General features: G+C 33.6%; 1 protein-coding gene across 3 annotated transcripts; it reads right to left on the bottom strand.

Annotated features, from left to right (window-relative positions):
• Positions 1 to 2,281: 2,281 nt before the first annotated feature.
• LOC128243227 (XK-related protein 7-like) lies at positions 2,282 to 22,987 on the bottom strand. Of its 3 annotated transcripts, none has more exons than XM_052960858.1 (6): positions 22,903 to 22,945; positions 10,204 to 10,343; positions 9,612 to 10,073; positions 7,035 to 7,473; positions 5,950 to 6,155; positions 2,282 to 5,393 (listed from the first exon to the last, which is right to left on the bottom strand). In XM_052960858.1, the coding sequence occupies exons 3-6, from the start codon at positions 10,015 to 10,017 to the stop codon at positions 4,717 to 4,719; spliced, it is 1,728 nt and encodes a 575-aa protein (XP_052816818.1). In that variant the 5' UTR covers positions 10,018 to 10,073; positions 10,204 to 10,343; positions 22,903 to 22,945; the 3' UTR covers positions 2,282 to 4,716. The 3 variants fall into 3 exon arrangements, with proteins under 3 accessions (XP_052816818.1, XP_052816803.1, XP_052816811.1); XM_052960843.1 differs by lacking the exon at positions 22,903 to 22,945 and adding an exon at positions 11,152 to 11,244; XM_052960851.1 differs by lacking the exon at positions 10,204 to 10,343 and having other exon boundaries at positions 22,903 to 22,987.
• Between the last annotated feature and the right edge of the window lie 887 nt (positions 22,988 to 23,874).

The raw sequence follows: 23,874 nt of genomic DNA, 5'->3' as shown, positions 1-23,874 counted from the left end.
TTTCATTGTTTTATTAAAGATGCACTCTTACTCCCAAACAAGATTTACCAAAATTAATAATATAGTTTTAGTATTCCAAAAAGGATGAATAAATGTCGAAAACAATGGTTCTTATGAAAGATACCGAGTTAAATTTGAAAGAAATGAGCATAAAACACGCTATCTCTACCTTATGAGACTATAGTAGACCACAGTAAATCTTTTAGCATTCACCAATCATTTAATAATCATTGCGCTTTCTGCTATTAAATTCACGGTTACAATATTGTTATCAGTAGGTAATATTTTCCATAAATGCATTATTTAGTTAGTAGTTAATGGTTTATCAGTAATATTTATGTTTGTTATACATGTGTATTTATTGATTTTGAATAAGAGTGTCACTTTAAGAAAAAAAATGAAAACTTATTTTCCCATTCTTTCCGTACGTGCTGATCACTTGAGCGGCTACTGAGATACGATATAGTGAATCGCATGCAAACTTCGATCATTTTCAAAGGTAAAAGAGACGACTTACTGTAATCCCCCCCCCCCATTTTGTTTGATAAACTAACAAATGCCCGACAAACGCAGGCAACAATCGTAGTTGTTGTTTTTGTTGTTGTTGTTGATGTTGTTGTTGTTGTTGTTGTTGTTGTTGTTGTTGTTGTTGTTGTTGTTATTTTCGACGTTATTGTTGTTGTTTTGTTGTTGAGCTTATTTGATTTGAATTTATCAAAGCCTAAGAGATACGTTTTTACGAATCATATTTCAATAGTGACTGGCAACATGCGTAATCAATTCAATGTGTCTTCCAAACAGAACTCAAAATATTATGACATAATCTTTAGTAGAAAAAAAAGATTTGCATGGTCGGGAGAAAAAATATCTAATAATAGTATTCGGGCTTTCGAAACACAACTGAGACTTCATACGACTCACGAGGACACTTGGACAGTTACTCTTGATCGGACACAATTTGTCAAGTCATGGACAATAAAGGTGTTGCTCCAGAAAAACAAGTTGGACAAGTAAAGCGTGCTGAAACAGTGTTATAAATATTCACGGTCTCCCACTTGCAATGTCTAGCCTTTTAACCGCTTTTCTTTTCTTGTTTTATGCTGGTTTGTTGATAAGAAATCGCCAGTAATGTTCGTCGTTTGTTACGATTATTATGACCAAAAAGTATATAACGCAATGTATAGTGGAAAGGATGTAGTTTGAGATAATATAAGGAACTTGACAGACTGGCGGTTAATGGTTCAAGCCGCACAGTAGACGCTTTTTATGAGATTATTTCACTCATAAAGCTTTGTTTGAAAATATACGATTTAAACAGGTTTCCAGAGGGGCTATTTAGATTAACAAATATCATAAGTATGTATTTGTAACGTTTACCGGTACGAACTCGCCGTAAACAACTTTGAATATATCAAAAATACATCAACGATAATATGGCTAGAAATAGAAAGCAATAAAGTTGTTTCGAAATACCAGATTAATGTGAACTGTTCAGATGAGTAAGTATATTGGAGATTGACAGAATTCAACATAATCAAAGGAAACAATTCTGTCAATCCTTAATGATCTCCCTACATTAAAAAAAACATGAGTAATGGATATATTACTATAAAAGTGTAGTTTCGTAGGGCGCTGACGCAAACACCAATGCAATGAAAATACATAGACTGAAACAAATGTATGTCACTTTACCCCCTTAATCTAATTGTTGAAACAATCATATTGTACAATTCACCTGCTTAAACCATTGCTATGATTTAGGAATTATGTAAACCTCCTGTGATCTATGTGACATTCATATTAGTTAATACGTTGACTATGGTCTAGAATACATTATGTCAAGCTGATTTAACACTGGCAATGGTTCGTTAGTTTTATAATGCACATGCTCATGTTGTTAATTCCGAAAATCCAACTTTTAACTATGCTCGTTTCCATGCTGCGTCAGATGTTTATCACTTCAGCGATACCTCAAATGTGTTGTTTCTCAACTGCGAAATGGAATGGAAATAGGGGAATACCTGTTCATCTCACCTACCTCCAAAACATGTTTGAGACCGCTTAACAGATCAATCATCTATATAACGTTTGACCTTGACCTTAAAACTTTTTTTTTTGACGTCACAAACACTCCTTAGGGTAAGACCAAGCTGGGTCGTTGTTCAAAGTTACGCCCTTTAATATAATGTACTATATATATTATAGATGAAAAGTATTGCTAAGTAAACTGTTCACTTTCATAAAATGATGTAACATTTGCTGAATTCACAAAAATCCAAAATTCAATATTCAAACATTTATTCTATAAATTCCTCCAGCAAATATAAAAATATGCATACAAACTTATAATACAAAGATTATATCTACAAACAACAGCGTCGATGGCCCCAAACCCTAATACACATATGCATACATATGCATTTGCATTCATCTGTTGGAGCAGAAAAAACAAACAATGTTAAGATCCGCATGTTGTCCTGCCAAATTGTGAATTAAGGTTAACTTAAATAACTTGAGTGGGTGTTAAACTTTGGCCAGATATTTTGCGACGAAGGGGCCGAAAACCAAGCCAAGACTATGACAATACCTAGATTTTTTCTCAACAGACATGCTTAAACAGCCATATTTAACAATATTCGTCATGTTCATGCTTAAAGTATATGCAATGACGACTTATTATTGACAAAATTTACTTATTTACAAAGTCACTTCTTCAACCAGAGACGATTTCTTTTTCTATGATCAATGTATATTCTAGCCGGACGGGTATTAACGTTCTTTAAACTTTTAATTTCAATTTCAGGTCCATAACAATTTATTTACATTAATAATCAAAAGGAGTTTAAACAATATTTTAACACAACATAACAATAAAACGTATTTATATCAGTTGTTTGTCAAAGAACAGGTTACAACATTAACCTTGTCTTAAGTAAGGAATGTTAATTAAGATTAAGGGAAGTACATGCTGAAGTCAAGTTGGGGAAAGCAATGTTGATTTTATTGTTGTTTAACCGTGTTGCAGGCTTGGAATTTAAGCCATGCAAACTGTTGCAGGCTTTGTTTATTTCGGCAACTGTTTTAAACAAGTCTCAAAACTCACAACAACAGCATAAGTTATGATTCTAGAAGTTTCAGAGAAACTTTCATGTTTAACCAAGAACATTTGCTTTTCAAATGACATGCATCAAAAAATAAAACTAAGAGTAATAACAACATAATTAATTAAGAAATACCGTCGATAACCTATAATCAATCGTGACCTTAACATACAATGAGTATGTGAGATAAACATTATAAACGTTAAATAGAATATTCCATAAAAACTTAATAAAACAAAAGCTATAGCTCAAATCTTAAAACATCCACACTCAGTATAAATATTAAAACATAAATAACTAGCACATTCGCTTAGATAATTATATTTGCATTATTTTTTAAAACTATTTTTTAAAAAGTTTGATTAAGTAATAGCTACCTTTCAGCTGTAAATCATGAACTAATCGCACTTGTTCAAAGGTTGAAAATAGTAAGCAAAAACCGAATAAAATACTGTACACAATACAAATAAACACATATAATGCAAACCATGGTAAAGAAGATAAATGGAATTAAGTTCTAGAAACAAAAGTGGAAACGAATATATGGAATAAACTATTTACATTGTCATTTATATGCACCATTGATACTACAATAAGAACCTTCCAGTACACATTCACTTACGCAGACTTATCCCAACAAACAGATACTTATATCAATGCAAGCTTAAAAACTCCAACTAAGCTTAGCACCAATTATGTTCTATATAGAAAGAGACAATGGACCACCTGTTTGTGGAATGCAGAATTATACAATATATATTTGTGGAAAAATTTAAATAACATATTCTAGTCAATGGATATCCACATATGTCTTCATCTTAGTTTCGAATATTTTTTTCAAAAATCAAAGTTAAGTATAGTTTGGAATTTCGTTTGTATTTCCAAAACTATTCTTTTTAAGTATTGTGCGGACCTCGGGAATGTATCATTTTATATGAGGTTCTATCAAAGTTACATACTCACTTTTTTCTCTCTAGTTATTAATCTTAAGAAGCATTCAGACTTTAAAATATTGTATGAACTTTATGAAACTTAGGTATACTACTTCGACATTTACAGTTACATAGGTTTCCTATTCAAAATCGAAGATGAAATTGCATTTACGAATAATAATGTTTGATGTATAGGCACCACTCCTTCTAAAATTATCGTTACACTATATCTATTGTTTTACATGAATTATGCCTATGAATCGTGTAATGTAATATAGAATAATTAATAATGAAAGAAACTACTTTTCAAACAGTCAACACATATTTCAGGTCAAGTTATATTGAAACTATAATAATATGACGACAAACAATATAGTTGAACAAGTGCCCCAATGAGAACAACAATTAGAACGAAAACCCATCGGCCATTAAATAACGTCTACAGTATTGTAACAAGAATCAAATTTTCTAAAAGGGGACGAAGGCGTTGAGCAGAATCATAATTTTCTTGGTATTCCTTTCTTCAAAGCAGTTTTTTTCTTTGTATTGATTGTTCCTTTCTTGTTTAAGGCAGTTGATGACGTTCGAAGTTAAAAAAGGGAGAACTTCATGTAGGCAAAGAACGCTACATACAACCACCGTATCTGATGAAGTTCACTGTTTTGAATTAACTATCGGATAAACTAAAGGATCAAGCTGGTATCTTGAAAAATGAAGCGTCCAAGATCTACACCGGTTGTGGTATGGAAGCAGTAATAGTATGATGACAAACAAATAAGCTGCACAAGTGTCCCTATGGGAACAAGAATAAGAACGAAAGAACCATCGGCCATCAATTCGCGCCTACAGAATACAAGTATTGTAGCAAGAATCCAATTCTCTAAATGGATTAAAGCGTAAAGCAGAATCATCCTTTTCTTTGAATTCTTTTTTTCAAACCAGTTTCTTCGGATTGATGTTTCTTTTTTCCTATCTGTTTGAGACAGCTGATGGTGTTCCAAGTTTAGGAAAAGGAAGAACTTCACGTAGGCAAAGAACGCGTAACACAACCACCGGACAATGAGATGTTCAGCAGTACCTTTAAGCTCGGGTTTCACTTTTAGAGATATCACTACAAGGCCAACAGCAAGATGGATTCCAATTAATCCAAAAACAGTTATTAACCCAACTAATTCAAAATAAACAGCAAAGAATACAAAGCTGATAAACCGTGGTACGATACAGCTGGCAACGGAAAGAAAGTAGATCAACAAAGGTATCAGTTTAACATCCTCCGTGTTGTTTATGTTTGCCCTATTGCAGCGATAGTATGCCGAATAACTCCAGGAAATGCTTAACGCAGATGTCACAAGTGTACAAACTGAAAAGAAATAGGGAACAAATACTGAAACAAACATTAAAAAGCTTATATAAGATGGCATCTTTAAATCGAGACCGCTCTTCGGTACAAGGGCATTCAAGATCGATGAATGACCCGAAATTAATTTCATTCGTTTGATTAACTTTTTTTTTCATTTTTGCAGTAAATAATTTATGTATGCAAAGTATAAATATACAAGAAAATGTATGTATTTACTATTTTACGGACTTGAAAGAGGCTATCTAAGCGGAACAGCTTTAGACTCGCAATGTATCAGTATTTGTATTTTGTTTCTGTATTCGTAAAGAAATACCTACCAACCACAAGTCTCAATTTATATCTTTACCAACATATGAGATAAAAAAAATTATTAAGGTACACACCTTAGCAAAATCATGACACGCTTTCCATTCGAGAGTGTTTTAAACAAACAGTTCGATCAAAAGTTCACTCTTTTAATGTTTGATGTTTAATAAGTAGATACGTCAAACTTCAATACGCAAGTGCTTGGGCTGAGCGTTCATGTAATAATAATGTTACAATAAATAAAACTTACCTCGTAAAGTTGTGAAAGTCCTGTCCAATTTATACGTAATGTAGAGTTGTAAGGCAAATTGTGGTGCTGATTCAAGGAACGCTTCGATAAAACTCATCATTAAACAATCTCTTTGCATATGTCGAGCTTTCTTCTTGTAAAATTCGTGGCGGGCAGGGGTACTAGTTAGCACAGACTTGAAGAAGTAATACATGTACTGGATTGTTCTGCAGAAAAGGGGAAGTCATTTAACATTTCATCAATCTGTAACTTTGTCTGTAATATACCAAACCATGTTTTCGGCGTCGACTTGTCGACTTAATAAATATTGTGTAAGGCTATGTACTCATATTCCTATTTCACTGACCGTTCAAATGCGACTACCTCAACAATTGTTAATAAATAAATGATGTACGTGTGATACGACTTTGATCTTATCATTGTGGTATGTCTCCCGTTTAGTGTCGGTTGACCTTGTGCCTTTAAACTGGATTATCGTAATCATTTGGCTACTGGACTACAAGTGAGTTCCTGTTTCTCTTACCGTCCCAATGCGGTAACCCCAACTTGTGTTACTATTTACATGTTGGTGTAAGTATGATATGTCTGTGTTGTTTTGATTGTGGAATATCCGTTTAGTGTTGACTTTATGCCTTTAAACTGGATCACCATAGTTATTTGGCTCGTGGATTTCTTCATGAAGTTTTCAATGTACTATTTACAAAAACTCGAGCTAAGCCTTGTTAACCCAAATCCATACGAGCCAAGTTAAAAAGAACTAAAAGTTGACATTTTTCGATAATGGTCGGCTCAAAAACTTCGACTTTTCGACTTTTCGTGTGGAATTTTCACCACGAGAAATTTAAATTAATGGCTCAATTTCAAATTGTCGCGTTCTTGGTTTTAATCAAGCAGACAGGTCAATAACGTAAACAGGATTTCATAGTCATAAATTGATAAGATATATTCACCAAGTTGTGGATTTTCCAACAAATCAACGCATTTAAGCTTCACTGATTTATACCATTACTATTATGTAAATGCAAACGCAACTCTAATATTAAATGGAATTCCAAAAATCATACCAATATCGGAACATTACTTACCTGCAAATCATGCCTCCAGTACCTACAGTCATCACTGTTAATACGATTCTAAGAACCAACTTGAAAACATCTGGATTTCCCTGCCTTCGTACATGCCAAACCATTTTCGTCCCTTTGCTAGTTTGGTTTTGATTGCGATGATCATTTCGAATAGCATCACCTTGTTCAGTTGTTTGATTAGATTCTTGCCTAAGAAGTGACGTGTCCACATCGGCTGTATTCATTAAATGATCACCTGACTCCAGTTGATCACTTTTCTGAAATTCAGTGCTTCGAACTGTGGATCCTTTCGTTGTTTTAAGTTCAATTTCTGCAGAAGGATATCTTGATTCCCGTGCCTTCTTGTAATCTATGAGCAGCCAGACGACGTCTATCACCATTATAAAGCATGCAGAGACGACAAGAGTTAATACTGTGTAACGAAACAGGTTCTCGTCATCTACAATTATAAGTACTTATATTTATTAACCACATGAAGTTGAAGTAGAATAGTAATTTCCTCGCTATCAACTTATATTACAATGAAATGCATTTATGTAAAATTAATTACAATAACTTCTTTCTGACTCAACATTTTCCTGATGCACAGGGTAAATGAAAACACGATATTTTATGCATTATGTGTGTCCTTTGAAGTTTCAAACTACATATACAAAATTTGGTTTTTTAATAATTCATTTGAAAACAAAACCTATCCCCTCCCCCGCTTTATAGGGAACACTTCCTTAAAGTTCATTTCATTGAAATTAAGAACTAAATTGTTCAGCTGATTTAGATGTAGAGAATAACAGGTTAGAGCGATATAAACTTCCCCCATCCACGGCACTAACCTTGTATTATATTTATCCTGTTCCGTTATTTATTAAAACCCGATAAATTACCTTAAATTCAAAAAAGATCTTTTAAAGGGGGGAGGGCAATTGTTTTCCCCGTTGACATCGGCACACTAGGTACTCATGTTTAAATGTGCCCAAAAATAGTTCTCAAAACTGTTCAATTATATGCAATATTTTTAGGGTCAACTGCATTGTAATACTTCAATATCAATTTAAAACATAAACGATTTTAAAAGTGCATGAAGATGGATCAGACACCTAACAGTATTTAATTATGTCACAATTATTTCGCAAGACACAGACTACACAGGTCCAAGATCAAAAGTGTTTTTAAACAATCGGAACTTGTTTAATGGATATAATTCATTTTGACATTAGGGAATTAAATGTTAGATGATCAGAACTGTTCCAGCAAAGAGAGAACTCATTCCTGCTGTAAAATGTTCTCATTGACAACAGAAATGCATGTGTCAGCATTTGTTGTTGCGATAAGTTCATATTTAGATTCCCTGAGGGTTTTGCAGTGTCATCATCATGCATAGTTATGGAACTTTCTGGGCGAGTGATTGTTGAGGTCGGTTGATGGCGGAATATTTATAAGATTCTGAATCATTATTTTAACCTTTCCTGTAGCATTTCAGAATATAAAAGAGGTCGTTTTCGCAGTCACATGACCAACTGACTGTAAACAGACAACTATCCTAATAAGCTAAAAATTTACCCACACCTTGTTATTGGATCGATTTGTATGCAAGTGACAAGTTATATTAGTAATTATGTTAAGGTGTGTCTCACTGCATTCTTTTTTAATTATTGCCATCTGAATGTCGGTCAAAATGACATAACAATTTAAGGAAAGAAAGAAATGAGGAGAATATAGAAAATGAAATTTTCATTTCAGTGGCACCTATATACATGTACAGTCAAATATTTTTGTTATAAAATACCTTGAGGTACTTCAACACTCCATTGAAACTTAATCAACTAAAATTGTGAGCCTTTTTTAAGGCAGCACACCGTAATAAAAACCTTTACTTTAAACTCTTCAATTTTAATGCTTTGGCCTATGTTGTAAAGCACATGCCTACAAATCTTTCGAGGGTTTTTTTTTTCTTTGATTTTTATTAGCTTACATTTTTACAAAAGTTTGTATTGCGTTTTTATTAAAAAGTAATTAAATACATTTCTACACATAAATTTGAGCTTTTTTTGAAGATTTTATTACTTTCAGGCCCGGATGAAATAGGTGTGTGGGAATTTCAAACTCTTTCTTTTTAAATGAGACAGTTAACATTTAGATATGTTGGCAAAATGTTCCTGAAAGATTGAAGTTAATTACGTATAAAGAACAGACCATGCATATTTCTAGGCCTTGTTGACTTTACTTTAAAACGTCTACGTTCCTAATTTTACGCGGTGAAAACATTATGTTAAAATTGTCATATCATATTGGCTATTTTAGTTCAGTTTGATTATGTTTGTTGATAACGTGATCAATAATGTATCATTTCTGAAAGCAGAGTTATCATTTGTTACTCTGATATTAGATTATTACCAAAATATTGGCAAAAAAATGAATGGATTTTTCGGTTTATTTGACGGTAAAAATCTTTTAAATTTTGTTTTTGAGTCCAAGAAATGATACACATCAAATTATCAAGCTGATCATAATTTGAAATGTTGTTCTACATTAATAGCATGAATACCAGGTATCCTTTTTATATATGACTTAGGTACTTACTTCTTTCTTTATAACTCAGGGCAATCTGAATATCGGTTACAATGTCATAACTGTACAATATTATTCCAAATACGGGTAAAAGTGTCTTCTTTAAACAGCCATATGCCTTCTGACGTATAGATTTTTTCGGTGACACATTAGTAACATTGTCAGAACCTATTTCGCTCTTCTCATCCCCCTTTTCAGTGTTATTATATGTTTGTCTCTCCATACCACTATAAGGAATATCCAATATAGTGTTACTTTCAGTGGTTTGGTTGTCAGTATCCTTTGCAGTAGTACCAGTTCCATCTAGTTCATCTTTAACGTCTATCTTCCTGTTTTTCTTTACTGGAATTGTATCTCCATTACCCCGTTGAAAAGGGACACTATCACATTCACTCTCGTTCAATGAAATGCCAGACATGCCTCGCAATAGTTCATGTACGTCTTAGCTGTTTGCGTAAGCTTGCTCAGTATGTTCTGGAAATAGAATTTATTATTAAAACGATAATTATTCAATCAAAGAATCAGCTAATGCCAACTTGTTCAGGAAAGGAGAATTTACCACCATATGATGAGGTAATGTACAAGACTGACTTCGCTACGTTACCTGAGAAAGTTTGACGGGTTGTATCGTTTATGATAGGAAGAAAAAAGGAGACGGCTTCCCTAACATCATTTAAGGCTCTAGACAGAGCAGTTCTCCATTTCCATGCCGGCGATGTTCAAGACATCAAACTTTCAGTGGTACTAGTAATACAAAAATTAAGGGAATAAATATTTTGTTAGCTATATTATTCTTTCAATGTAGAAATATATTTATTATTCATGATGAAGAATACCAGGTGTATAAAATGTTGAGGAAGTCAATACTTCAAATTAGCCCAATATAGGGTTACTCTTCCCACACTGTAACTCAGTTGTTTAGTCTATAGTATGTACAAAAACAATCATAGTGCCTTGTCTGTTTACAATAATTAAATATCATTATCCAATCATTTATACTTTTGTTTATGTTTCTTTCCAGATAGATCATGAGTTCCTGTATGTAAGGGCCAAGGTATTGGCATCATGAAGAAAACATAATACACTGTGTATGTTTGTTTCGAAAATCAAGAACCAGTTCATGCTTAATGCCAGTGTCCAGTAGGGTATGTGTCATTCTTTTGTATAATTTACGTGGACATGTATATATATGTGCATGTATACAGATATACTATGTTATAAATATAAATACCTGACAAAAAGGACAGGTCTACGTTTTGACTTTTTGTAAGAAAAACTTCTGTGCATAACAAGCATATTGTTTGTAACTTAATTGGTGCATATTTGCCATTTTATTTGTATATATTTGAATTTCACTGAAGAAGCATTATACTTGTAACAGTCATTATTAAAATAGATATTATAACTGCAAATTTCAGGTTAGCGCAATCATGCAGCCACATTGGTGGGCTTCTGTTTGCCATTAAAGATTAGGGCAAACAGCCAGTCTTCATGGAGACAACGTGGCATGCGCCTCGCAATTAGCGGAATGGAATGTGCATAGAAAAATTACCCTGATTTGAGCAAGCCGAGGTTGCCTTCTCATCAACCTGTCACCACTAGACGTTTTGTGGAGTTTGATCCCCGACACTCTAGTGATAGGGAACTGGATGCAGAATTTTACAAGCAGAAGATGAAGGAACATAAAGCAGTATTCCCCCAAAATGGTAGGATTATAACTTAAAAAGCATTGTTCATTATAAATAGCTCTGATTGTCTGAACATTTTAGCCCAAAATGGAAACAACATGATTTGATAGTACATACACACTGAGGTAGATATATTTCCTAAATTGAATCAATCTCTGAAAAAAAACATCTCTTACAACGACAATAATTTTGAATTTTTACAATAGATATGGCACACGTGGCACCAATTCCAGACAGTGGGCCACCAGCAGTACAGGAGATGGAGGTGGAGACAACTCCTGATCCCATCTTGGAGAATATCAGTGCCATGATATTCTCACCAAGCAATAGTATGCATTCAAGATAACTTGCTCACTCTATACATATATAGTTCACTTGCAAATATATGTGCTTTTAACTTAAATTCATACTGAAAACTTTTTATAAAGCAACATGACAAATTTACAACGGGGCGCAATGGACTGTTTCACTTCTCCAGTTATGCCTTAGTTTCATTAATTTGTCTAAGTGGTAAAGGAAGTTGCATCCTTATGTAATCCCTTTAAACTGCAGCCGCTTTACTGTCAGTTATTTGTACTTTTTGGAGAGGAAGTGTCAAAAGGAATATCATTCAAGTACCTCCAATGGTCTTCATTTGATATTAAATTTTATTAATAATATTCAGTTGATTGTTAACCCTGAAGTAATAATTATTATGTACTTTTGTAATAGCTTGTTGTTTAAAACTTTAACTATTTATTTACCAGTACCACAGAGTGTCATTGATGACTCTCTAGCGGTCACCAACAAAGCTAGAACAAGGGAGCAAAGGGTAAACAAGAGAGAGAGAGAGAGAGAGAGAGAGAGAGAGAGAGAGAGAGAGAGAGATTCTTTATTTCCTCCGATATGAAGAGACATGACACATTATAAACAGTACATAATACAAAGAAACATATTGAACAAAAAAATACATAAATTATATACAACAAACAAATATATCAGATAGGAAGGATAACTATAAATAATACATCTAGTAATACTGTATGATAACTATGTACTTATACAGTGAATGAGACATAGTTTTGTAATTTCATTTACATTTCCCCATTCTACGACGTCTTATTGTTAATAATTTGTTTACATATATTATAATTTCTTGTTTATATTTTGAATTTCTACCGTGGTAGCCAAAAATAACCTAAACGACGAAAAGCGAAAGTCTAGGTCATAATCACGGGAGTTATTATTTGTTGTATCAGTATTTATACAGGATCCTAATGTACTTCAGTGTCTCTTTGAAAGCCTTGACTCTAACTGTGTCCTCTATAGATAGCTGCGGAAAACCAGTTAAAAGTTCGATTAATTGCTCATCGGGTTTAAGATGACTGAACTCAAGGAAAACTTTGGCACTAAGACATTTACATAACGCTACCCATAAATCGTCTCTAGAAGCGCTCGAGATTTTACAAAACATTATTTTGTGCAAAACCATTTGTTCTGATATTATTTCACATTCTTGGCATTTGGACACAAAACTTCTTGAAAAATATTTACTAATAATCAGCATAGCAGTCCTACAATTTTTCAGCTGGTCTCTATACATGTTACTAAACTGCCACATTAAACAAGGTTCATATTCACAATGGATAGACTTAAATAATCGTAGGTTCACATCGTTTTCCTGTGATATTTTGTATTTGGTTACAACACGATTATTTATAGATTTATTTACAGTAGATCTCCAGCTATCATGACTCGGAAAAATTGCATCCCTCTGGAAGTGGCATAATACATGTATTAGATTATATTTACCTAAGATTCTGTAAATGTCTGGAATAAATCCTGTAACTGCACTTGGTTCGCTTTCGAATTTGCATAGTCTTAATAGGAATAAGTTTTTTAACCTTTTTGTGTAATCAGTACGGCACAATTGTCCGAAAAATAGTAATTTTCTTTTGTCTATATATGTTTCTAATGAGTAGATTCCAGCACAACTTAACGCATTCACTGTTCTTGTATATACTGGCATATTTTGCATATGTTTCACACATACTCTGTGGGCTCGTTCTAGAGCCAATATATGATGATCCTGTAGGTCACTCCACAACTCGCAACCGTAGAGGGCCTTTGGGATCACAGTGCTAAGGTATAAATTTTTTATAGCAAGCGGATGCATTGCATTGTCATTTAAGCCATAATCATTTAAGCTAAAATACGTAGGACGTAATCTTTTACAACAAAGGTCGACCGATGTGCTTATGTCGTTATATTTATCGGAAAATACTCCAAGGTGTTTGTAGCTTATGGATTCCGTTACTTCTCCGTTACAAATTGACCAATGCCTTTTACACTTTTTAAAATCGCTCTGTTTTTCATTATATACAATAACAGTGCATTTATTTTGATTATATTCATAACGATCATTTTTCGAGTTTTCGGAACAGACATCCATCATCGATTGAAGGCCTTTCGGCGTTAACGAGAGCAACATCATATCGTCCGCTACTGTAGGACAAGCAAAAGAGGTGCCATGTATTTTAAGAGCACTGTCATGGCAGTCCATTTTTTCTATTAAACTATTTATGTAGATGACATAATAAAATGAACTTAGACATTGGCCTTGCCTCGCCCCTTTTCGTATTTGGAACCATGTTGACACGATATTGTTTGTTCGGACACAGCTGTATATATCTGTAAGCATATTTCTCAGTATTTTGAGAAACTTAGGTGAGATCCCAATGTCATAAAGCTTGTAGACAAGTATTTCAAAGTTTAAGTTGTCGAACGCTTTTTTGGCATCTAAATAGCAAGCATACAGTTTAGAGTTGTTTTCGCGTGTGAAATGTATGCATTCTTTAGCCATAAAAGCAGTAGACATACAGTTTAAGCCTTTTTGGAACCCACCCTGTAATCCGTGTATATGTATGTTGTTATATATGTTGATTTTGTTGAAAATAATCTTTTCATATAGCTTTAAAATTGTGGAGCATAATGATATCGCTCTGTAATTGTCAGGATCCGATTTTTGTTTATTTCCGCCTTTGAAAAGGGTCGTAATTATCCCCCTTTTCATTTCGAATGGACAATAGCCTAATTTGGCCATGCTTGAAAACAGTTTGTTTAAGAGATGGAGTAAGATAGAACCTCCGTACTTAATGTTTTCATAATATATACCGTCATACCCACATGCTTTATTATTTTTGCATGTTTTAAGTGCTGTTATTATGTCATTTTCTATTATAATAATATCACTGCTGTCTGACGATTTAATCGCTTCGTTTATCGTTTTAAGTTTTTCCTGAATAATTGAAAGATGATTATCATTAAACGCATTGGAGTTTGAAGGAGTATACAAGTTTTCAAAGTACATCTTCCAACCATTGTTAATATCCTCAGGGCTTTTGTATTTGCAGTAACTTTCGCAGTCATGACCACTTTTCTGTCCGTTTTTTATCCATTCATTTCTAAGTATTTTCATCGATTTGTGCATATCTGTCAATCTTTCGTTCCAATAAGGCTTTATATGTTGTTTAAATGTTGGCGTTGGTATTATAGTGGAATTGGCCGTCTGAATAACATTAGCAATACTATCGTACAAAACATCTACTTCACGCGTATTTGAAACATCCAAATTTAAAAGGCTTTTTAAAGACATGCTATTTTCCATATAACGAGTATACCGATCAACATGGCGTTTTTTAATACCTTCCAGTTTATGAACTTGCATGCATTTTTACCTGTATCGTTAACATTCCCTGGGGAACAATATCGTATTGTGCAAATTATAGGTCTATGGGACGAGACGTTTAAAGCACTGTCATCAACAATTGTACATGAAAATACATTGGGGATACAGTCTTTTGCAATGAAAATGTAATCTAACAATGTTTCACGTTTTGACGTATACGATACATTTAAATATTCTGCACCTAGACATAATGGCAATGAGTTAACGGGCTCTAAGTCATAGTTAACTAATACTTCAGAAAACATCTTTCCTCGCGCGTCAAGCATGAATTTCGGGTCATAGTTTCTACTTGGTAGTTGAGTATTTATGTCACCCATTAATATAACATTTCCCTTTAACGAATACGTACTTATACTATTTTCTATATCTTCTATGCTTGCTTTATATTTATATATGCTATGGTTAGTACATGGTAAATACGTTTGAAAAACAAACAAGTGATTTTCCGTGCTAATAACAAATGCAATACCTATAACATAGGAATTTTCGAGATTAAGCACTGATGCATACTCGTCTAAGTTTTTATGCCATAATATGAAAAGGCCACCTTTACCAACATTACGTTTACTCGGGTTATCTAAATCAGGGTCACTTATGGCAATGTTAGTATAATTGCTATTTATCATGTTCATAAAATACAAATTTTGCCTGTAAAGCCAATGCTCACTTATTCCACAAATGTCTACATTGTGCTCAGTTAAAAATTCACTTAGATAACTTGCACTTAACATTATTCCTGTCGCATTCCAGGTTGCAAGTGTTAAAAAGCTATTATTTGCACTGTATATAACCATAAGAAATAATGTGAAATGTGTTAATGTAGCCATCATGATATGTTTTTACTATTCTTAATTACATGAATGATTTTTCTTATTTGTTGTTTATCAGGATCACTCAATGTCAAGTGGTTGGTACCTATTATGTATAAAGTCATTTATGTCGCCACTTTCTAGCTGTTCTAGTGGCTCATTGTTGTTTCCGGTGTAGCGGTCTTCGTTCCACTTCTGGTTCCGGATGGCTGGCCTCAATGGCCGGCACACGATTCCTCGGGGGAAGAAGAAGTCTTCCAGGATGTCATCGGCGTTTCCATTATCCTCGATTCCAACGCGAACGATAACATTTTGTCGTTTGGATACCGATATGGAGACATATTTCACTTGAAGCCCCTTTTCATTGATATAGTGTTCAATTTTTGCTTCAGTTATTGACGATCTAAAACCACCTATGAAGTAGTTTTTCGCACGTTTCTTGACATGACGTTCAAACGTGTCTTCATCGCCGTCGTACTGACAGTTTTCAGATGATTGTTCAAATTTCTTGTTGAAATAAACTCGTTTTTCTGGATATGCCTTTTTATCATCCGTTTCCCTAACAGAAGGGTCAAAGTTCACGTTTTTGCCGATGTACCGGGTATTATTTCGACCACGATGATATACTTGCTTTGATGAATGCCCATTCGTTACGATAGGGGGCTTGGGTTTATCAAGATAGTGTGTAGGGCCGGTAATTTTATGTTTGTTGAAACAGAATGTAGGGTAGAAACTCTCTGGTTTGTCAGGAGATAACGTAGGGTAGGTACTCTCTTTCGTTTCAGGTTCAACACTTTCATGATACGCGCCTTCCTCGGGTACGTCACGAGAGATAACGTCGTCGACATACGAATCATTTGTCGGTTCTCGGTGCTCTTTACACGAAACAGTTGTATCTCCGGACGTTTCAATTGGTGTAATGGAGAAGAAGCTGATTTGTCTTGTACGGTGAGAATCGCTCTGTCGACTGTACGTAGATGCTCATTCAGTTTGCGAATCTCGCCATAGCTCACTTTGTCGTCAAATCCTGTTTTAATATCTGATAAGCTGATTCGAAGTGAGGAAATGTCTTGTTGCGCATACGTAAGTGTTTATTGCATAGCTTCAATCTGTGGAACCTTTGTGCAAGCATTTGCTATATCTTTCTGTTTTAATTGTAAGACATCAGCTTGTAAAGCAGAAAGAGTGTCCTTGATTTACACGACTTCTACACAGCAAAGGCATTTGCCATGAACGTTAGTTTGTGGTTTAAGTGGCGTTTGAGAGACACTTTGCTTTCTGCTATTCTTAGGGAAGGTAACAATTTCTTTTAAACATGCCGTAACATCGCCTTGCAGGACTAGCAATAGCGTATGTATATCACCGCTGAGCTTAACGGCCAACGGATCGCCGTTTCTGGTTTTCACCCTTCGTTTTAGTTCACATCCCTTATCAATGTCGTAATCACAGGAGTCTCTGATTGATGAAAACAGCATCGATCTTAGGTATTCAAGCCTTTCTGGTGAGTTGTCGTAGTCCAAAAGAATTTGGTTCACAAAAGACGACAGGGTAGATCCTCCGCTAGCCGCAAAAGCCGATTGTACTCATTTAGATCTAGACATACATTTTCATCTAAATCCTCACTAACTGGGCCATCAGATGACCTAGCTGTCCTATTAGGAGTAAATACTGGCGATTGCTGTGGATCGCCTTCGGGTGTAGCTAATCCGTTAAACGGTACCTTAACCTCCGTTTGGTCATTTAGTGTCACCGGCTCAAGTTCCGTTAAAACATGTTCAGCCATTTTAATGTCCTTAATTGATAGGAATGGGTGAGCGAAAATCACTTACTGTGTTCTTGTATATAAATAAATCCGTTTTAACACAAAAGGAAACAAAGGGATTTGTTATTTCATCAAATAACTTTTTCCAAGAAAAGTTTTTTAAATATTCATTTTGATATACTTTTCCGTATTACATTTACCATTTAGAACGTATAAGATATATCCATGTACGTTTTCATTTGCCAAGGTTAGTCCAACTTTTCTGTCCGAGCAATAACACACGTCCGATCAAAGCTTTCACGGACAATCTATCTCTATCAAATATAATAACTGAATCATCACTTAAAACTTAAGTTTGTTGTGCTGCATAATGGTCTTATATAACAAATAACATGCTACACATTTCAACTGAAGCAAACAAATTTAAGTTTATTTCTATGAAATGAACCAATTAGATTTTTAATTATTTTGATTTCTTTCGAAATCATTCCAACACACATGAAAAGAATTGGCATAGATGCTGGTGCATGTGCTTACATTATGAAGGTGTTTCCACCACTATTCAGTTATTATAAATATCAAAATAAGGAAAAATGAAATAACATTACTGCATTTCAGATACAGCAATCTTCCTGTGCAGTTAAATTGGGGTTAAGACCATGAGGATACTGCCAGGGCAGATAATGTGAAGTCCAAGGAGGATATAATAAATAAAGAGAAAACTAAAACTGGTCATATTAACTGATAAAACAATTCCAAGCTCTCAGCGACCGGTTACATACATCATTTGCAATCGAATGAATTTAGCCAGAGCAGCAATGCTAAGTCTTAAAAGGCTCATTCCTGGCATTTAAAGACAGCCATTTGACAATGAATGCAGCATTGTACAAACCAGGGGTAAAATAAGAATGAAAATAAAATAGAAGAACAATAAATTAATATGCTGTCAAATATTATTTGAGATTTTAAAATAAAATTATTAAAAAACTTAGGAACTGTATCTTATATGTGAGGCGTAATATTCATCTAGATGGCGTTGCTGAAAGTACATATATGTTAACGTATTATAAGTCAATGCCAATTCTTGTAAGAGTTATATTTTTTTACAATTCCTGTTAACCATTAATTCATTTATTCTCTTGATTGTTTAGCTTTGCAGAGACTTCATCGATGACAGCAGGCTTGATGTTTTCATGTAACTATATTATGAAAAACCAACAGTCACTTATTAATAATAAGTCAATACCAACCGGCTCGGATTCACTTCATGGCGATAAAGAGACTTATCATTTCTTCAAAATTTAAATATATATTTGAATATAATTTTATTAAGCCTTTATATAACTCTTTATACAAAGACACGACACGAAGGTGAATGGACCTCGGCTAACGCCTCGGTCCATATACACCTTCGGTGGCTTATAATGTCATATGACCCTCAGTGGTGTGTTATATTTCTTAAATAAGTGGATAAATGCGTTGATATGCGGAACATGTTTCCATGGCGACAATTTGCCTCCGTGGGATCAAAGTATCCAAGAGGGCAAATACACCCCTGATGCTTTTTGTTTGTTTATTTTGCGCGTTTAAATGTTGCAGTGATTTAATATACTTATAAAGTGTTTGATGTCATTCAAAAATAAAACATAAATGCTTTTCTGTTAGATTTAAACTGCACGTATTAAAGCTCATTCCATTATAAACAAAAAAGGAAACAAAAATAACTTCCAAATAATCCGTTGAAATAGAAGCGCAATTACTTATAGTTTAATGTATTCCATGTTGAAAGAATATGAGTTCAAAGAAAGAATAAATGGCTGAATATAAAAACAAAATAGTTCAATCGAACATAAGAATGGTATTTAAAACATATCAGTCCTTTGAAGAAACAGTCTGCCGTGAAATTTCAAGAATGTTTGACAGAATGAATTAAGTTTTATTTGTTACATTTTCCTTCTTATGTGTCAACATTTCACTGTGGAATCCTGCCAAATTCGAAATACACCCGTGTTGCAAATCAAATGTTGCGTTTATATGACATCAAATACCCTCGTATGGGGATTTATCCATCCTCCAGAATTGGAGCAAATTTTCTCCCGAGAATATATCCAAGGATAAATTTAACCCCTTTGGGTATTTGCGTTTGTATTTGCCGCTGGAAAAAATTACCCAATCGGGCGACTTTGAAACCGAGGGTAAATCTCGTCATATTAACCCAATAAACGGCACCCCTGAACTGACCAGTCAGAAACAGAAATGGATGATCTAATACCACCTCCTTGGTGGATCAGTCATTAAAACGATCAGTTTTTCAAATTTCACCACTACAAGTTCAAAGATTAATAGGACTAGGAGTCGTTTTCTGAGATTTAAATTTTAGATAATTAATTGAGTGTTTTGGTTGCATTGTGAAATTAATTGACAAATAAACTGAATGGAATAACTGAGGCATGTCATAGGATAAAATTAAGAATTATACTGAATACGCCCTTGGACTCCTCATACAATCGTCATATTAACTAAATCGATAGTCCCCGCACATATATGGTAACGGACCTATTGGTATAGAGTCACATTGGTTGAGACAAATCCCGGGTTCATTCCCTGGACATGTCAACATATGGGACCACATGCCCACATACCTGTTGATGGGCGTTTGATGATAACAATGGAAACATGTGGCTCGAAAACCAACCATATCAAGTGTGAAAGCTTTTGAGGCTTTTAAAAACAATGGAAATTGATAAAAAAAATCAATGATGAGAAATATTCTGCATCATGTATACCGTCTTGATGAAAATTACAGGTACCATTTAAAGTTAATTTCCATGAAAATAATCTTAAAATAATAGAAAAGTAAAGAAAAGAGTTTTGTATTTACTCTTTTTAGTGTATGTGTCTATTATAAAGCGTTTCTGAACATATTTTTCTTGATTATTTGATTAAGGAGTATGGACAAAAGCAACATATTATCTGGCAGTTTTCGTTATTTGTATCCAATTAGTGCCCCTTCTTATTGCAATTATAGCAATACTATTCATTTGTTGATTATACACATATATGGTCTTATATACCGTTCCTGCTCTTAATTAAAAACTTAATGTTTATTATCTGGAGAATCATACAATCAAGTAAAAGATATTCTGATATAAAGTAACTGGCGTACAAATAACCTTTTAAACGTACTTGGCCATTGGCACTAATACACAATTTAGATGCGTGAAGACCACATATAACTTTGGCGTTTACCCAGTGCCATTAAACCGGGTCTATGTTTAAACGGTTTGCTACTGAGCTTGTTTCTGTAGTTTTATACATAAGTTTTGATATAAAACTGGTACTAAATACTTATATGTAAAATAAATGCCTGCAAATTCAGGGCAATACTGTTGACATCGGACAATTATTCGACCTATATAAAAACACCTTATTAAGAACATAACATTTTCAAAATCCTTTTCAATGTCGCTTTAAGTTTTTTTTTGTTATATAAAGTGATGAATGTATTGGAAAATAGGACGCACGTAACGTGTCATTTGGCATTGTATCTAGACAGAATGTGAGAGAGTCCCCTCTAATGCCATCAAGTCAAATCTTATCATACCAATGATGACATTATAAATCTGTGATTGTGACAATTGCCATTGGTGTAAAATTCCGACATTACGCAATTAACTGTATAGTGATGTCTGAAATTTCATTTAATTGACATCGAGATGGTGCTTTAGGGCACAGAATGAAACATTTTTAAAATAAATATGAAATATGAAAAATAATTTGAGTGCTAATTCTTTTATAATATATATTATATAAAAATGCCATGCATATTCTGTTGTTCGCTGTGTGTATACCTATTTATAGCTATATATGGCATAGTAGTAAATTGTTTTGGACATAAAAAATGCATCGTGTGTTTACTTATAAACATCACGAATATTTTCACAACTGCTAAAACTTTATCAGATAGTATTCTTGTACTCATCCTGTTTCAGTAAAATACATTAAAATAATGGACTTTAGATGTCAATCTTGTCAACTATGAGATGTATAAGGTCACATCCAATTAGAGATGTTGTGGGTAAAGCCTAGATAATCAAGGGTTTACAATGGGTGGACCATTTTCCATATCCACTGAAGGATAAAAATGTCACACTAAAGTCTGACCAATCTGAATAACACTCGACATATTTTTAAATCTTTTTGACTTATTGTTTTCAGCACACATCATGCTTCAAAAATAAACTCAAGTTTAAGCATTTCTGTGTCTCAAGGAATGCAAATCATCATGACGAAAACATTTTTTGTACTACTCTGTTCTTCTACCTAACTAGATTAAAACAAATCCGATGTAACAAACATTATTTGTAGAAACACATACAGATAGGCATTTACTTGAATGAATTAAGTATTCCGTACAGTCTTTAAATGGACGGTTGATGTGTATTCTGTATGTGGCCTAAGGTAACAGATGTGTACGCCAGAAGCCGTAATAAGCACATGCCCGCAAGCCCTGCACTTGTAAAATGCCTTCCAGACATGCTCAAATTCTTGATTTTTTGTATTAGGGCTTGTTCAAAAAATTAATGTCAACAAATATTATAAGTGTGCGTGCTTGATCGTCGAAAAGTTTAGTTACAATGACTGCGAAATAAGATATTCGTTGTATCGCGCTTTTGGATTAAATGTGAAATTGAATATCTTCTTATGTATAAAATCCTGCTTGTGACACTTATTTCGGTCTAATGATTACATATTCTGTTTCTTCACAAACAAGCCTTTTAAATGATACCCAAAATAGTATGAAGTCACCAGTCATCCAAAATTCACATACATTGGATACCTTTATTACTCTCAGAACAGTACTATAATTCTTATTTATGGAATAAGTGTGAAAGTTGATTACCGATTAGCATACTTGCCTTAACAGAAAAGTATTGGTTTTAAAGGTTCACAATATAGGTTCATGCAAACAAAACCTTTTTATCAATTTTAATGAATTAACATGATGTTTAACTCGTTTCACTTTAACACTTAAAGGACTTTTAAAACGCCTCAAGGGCGAATGTTCGGTATATAAACGAAACAATAATTTACATGTACATTTACGTTCTTTAAAAGCTTTACTATCCACTTACATTTCTCCCACTTTCTACTTCGAACACAAACAAACAATAGAAAACTCAAATTTGTTCTCAAATGCATTGTGTTGCAAGCATGTATATCGATATATGTATGATCTACATGAAATATGTGTTTAAATAAAATTAAAATTTAGAATTTAAAATTAATTTAGATAAATATTTGGAAAAGGACTTACCTGTTGCGCAAAAGAACAAATCCGGTCTGCAATTAGTTTCCTATTAACTGAAGTGTTGTTTTTTTTCATTTATTCAGACCAGGAAGTTTATTGTATCATGTAACTCTTACTTAAAGGTTGGTATACACGTTTATGACCGTGTCGATTTTAGTTTCTTCCATACTGGTATATATTATTTATTACAAAATAATCATATCCCTTTAGCGTTCTTGACCTTAAATGTATATGTATATTTTAGATTGCTTGGTACGGCAGTTATCAGGAAGCTTATGAATCTCACTCAAGTCTGTTTCCTGGGTGGACACCAGGATCTAATTGGTCAGTTTTCAAAATCAAATGAATTTTACTAAAAAAAATTGTTAATAGGAAATCAACTTAAAAAATTCCACTTGCATGCCATTTCGAAAACAAACGTATTTATTTTAAGACGTATTTTTACCAAACTTACCGGCTCATTACCCATACAGAACTGTTGATTAATAAATGGAATAATTTATCGAAATTGTGATATATAATCTGAATTCAAATTCAAAAAGTATCGTTCTACCTGAACTATGACCAAACACAATACGCCCTAAAGTTCATTTAGTTTCCTTATTTTCTTTTAAATTGTCCCTACCCCTTCCAATATGAAACAATATTGTTATTCAACAAGATGGTTTAAAACCATCAACGGAAAGAGCTGCAATACTTCAATGAGGTCGAAAATATGTTTATTTTTCATGTCCACCATGCTCTAAATGAGCTATTTTATTTATTTATTTATTTTTAAATAATGTGAGTTTGAGAGTTTTTATTATTACTTATTTGCTTATGATATAAACAATACCACCATGAGACACCAGCAATAAGTGGCCCAAGCACTACTTATACGCAGGACTTATAACCCGAATTATTTATTTTTTGGTTAAAATAAATCGGACAAAAATGTTAGATGACCAATGCAAACAGATGTTTGGTGTTTTAAAAGAG

Source organism: Mya arenaria, chromosome 2, assembly GCF_026914265.1.
Source record: "Mya arenaria isolate MELC-2E11 chromosome 2, ASM2691426v1".
Taxonomy (NCBI): Eukaryota; Metazoa; Mollusca; class Bivalvia; order Myida; family Myidae; genus Mya; species Mya arenaria.
The sequence above is the reverse complement of the archived record's forward strand: the minus strand, read 5'-3'. Positions and strand labels throughout refer to the sequence as shown.

Excerpts from the sequence above, each read along its gene's own strand:
- LOC128243227 (XM_052960851.1), bottom strand. The coding sequence starts at position 10,017 with ATGTCTGGCATTTCATTGAACGAGAGTGAATGTGATAGTGTCCCTTTT. Across the intron at positions 7,474-9,611 it reads CCTGAGTTATAAAGAAAGAA|ATGACGAGAACCTGTTTCGT; the intron begins GTAAGTACCTAA and ends TTATAATTGTAG. Across the intron at positions 5,394-5,949 it reads GACTTTCACAACTTTACGAG|TTTGTACACTTGTGACATCT; the intron begins GTAAGTTTTATT and ends ATTTCTTTTCAG.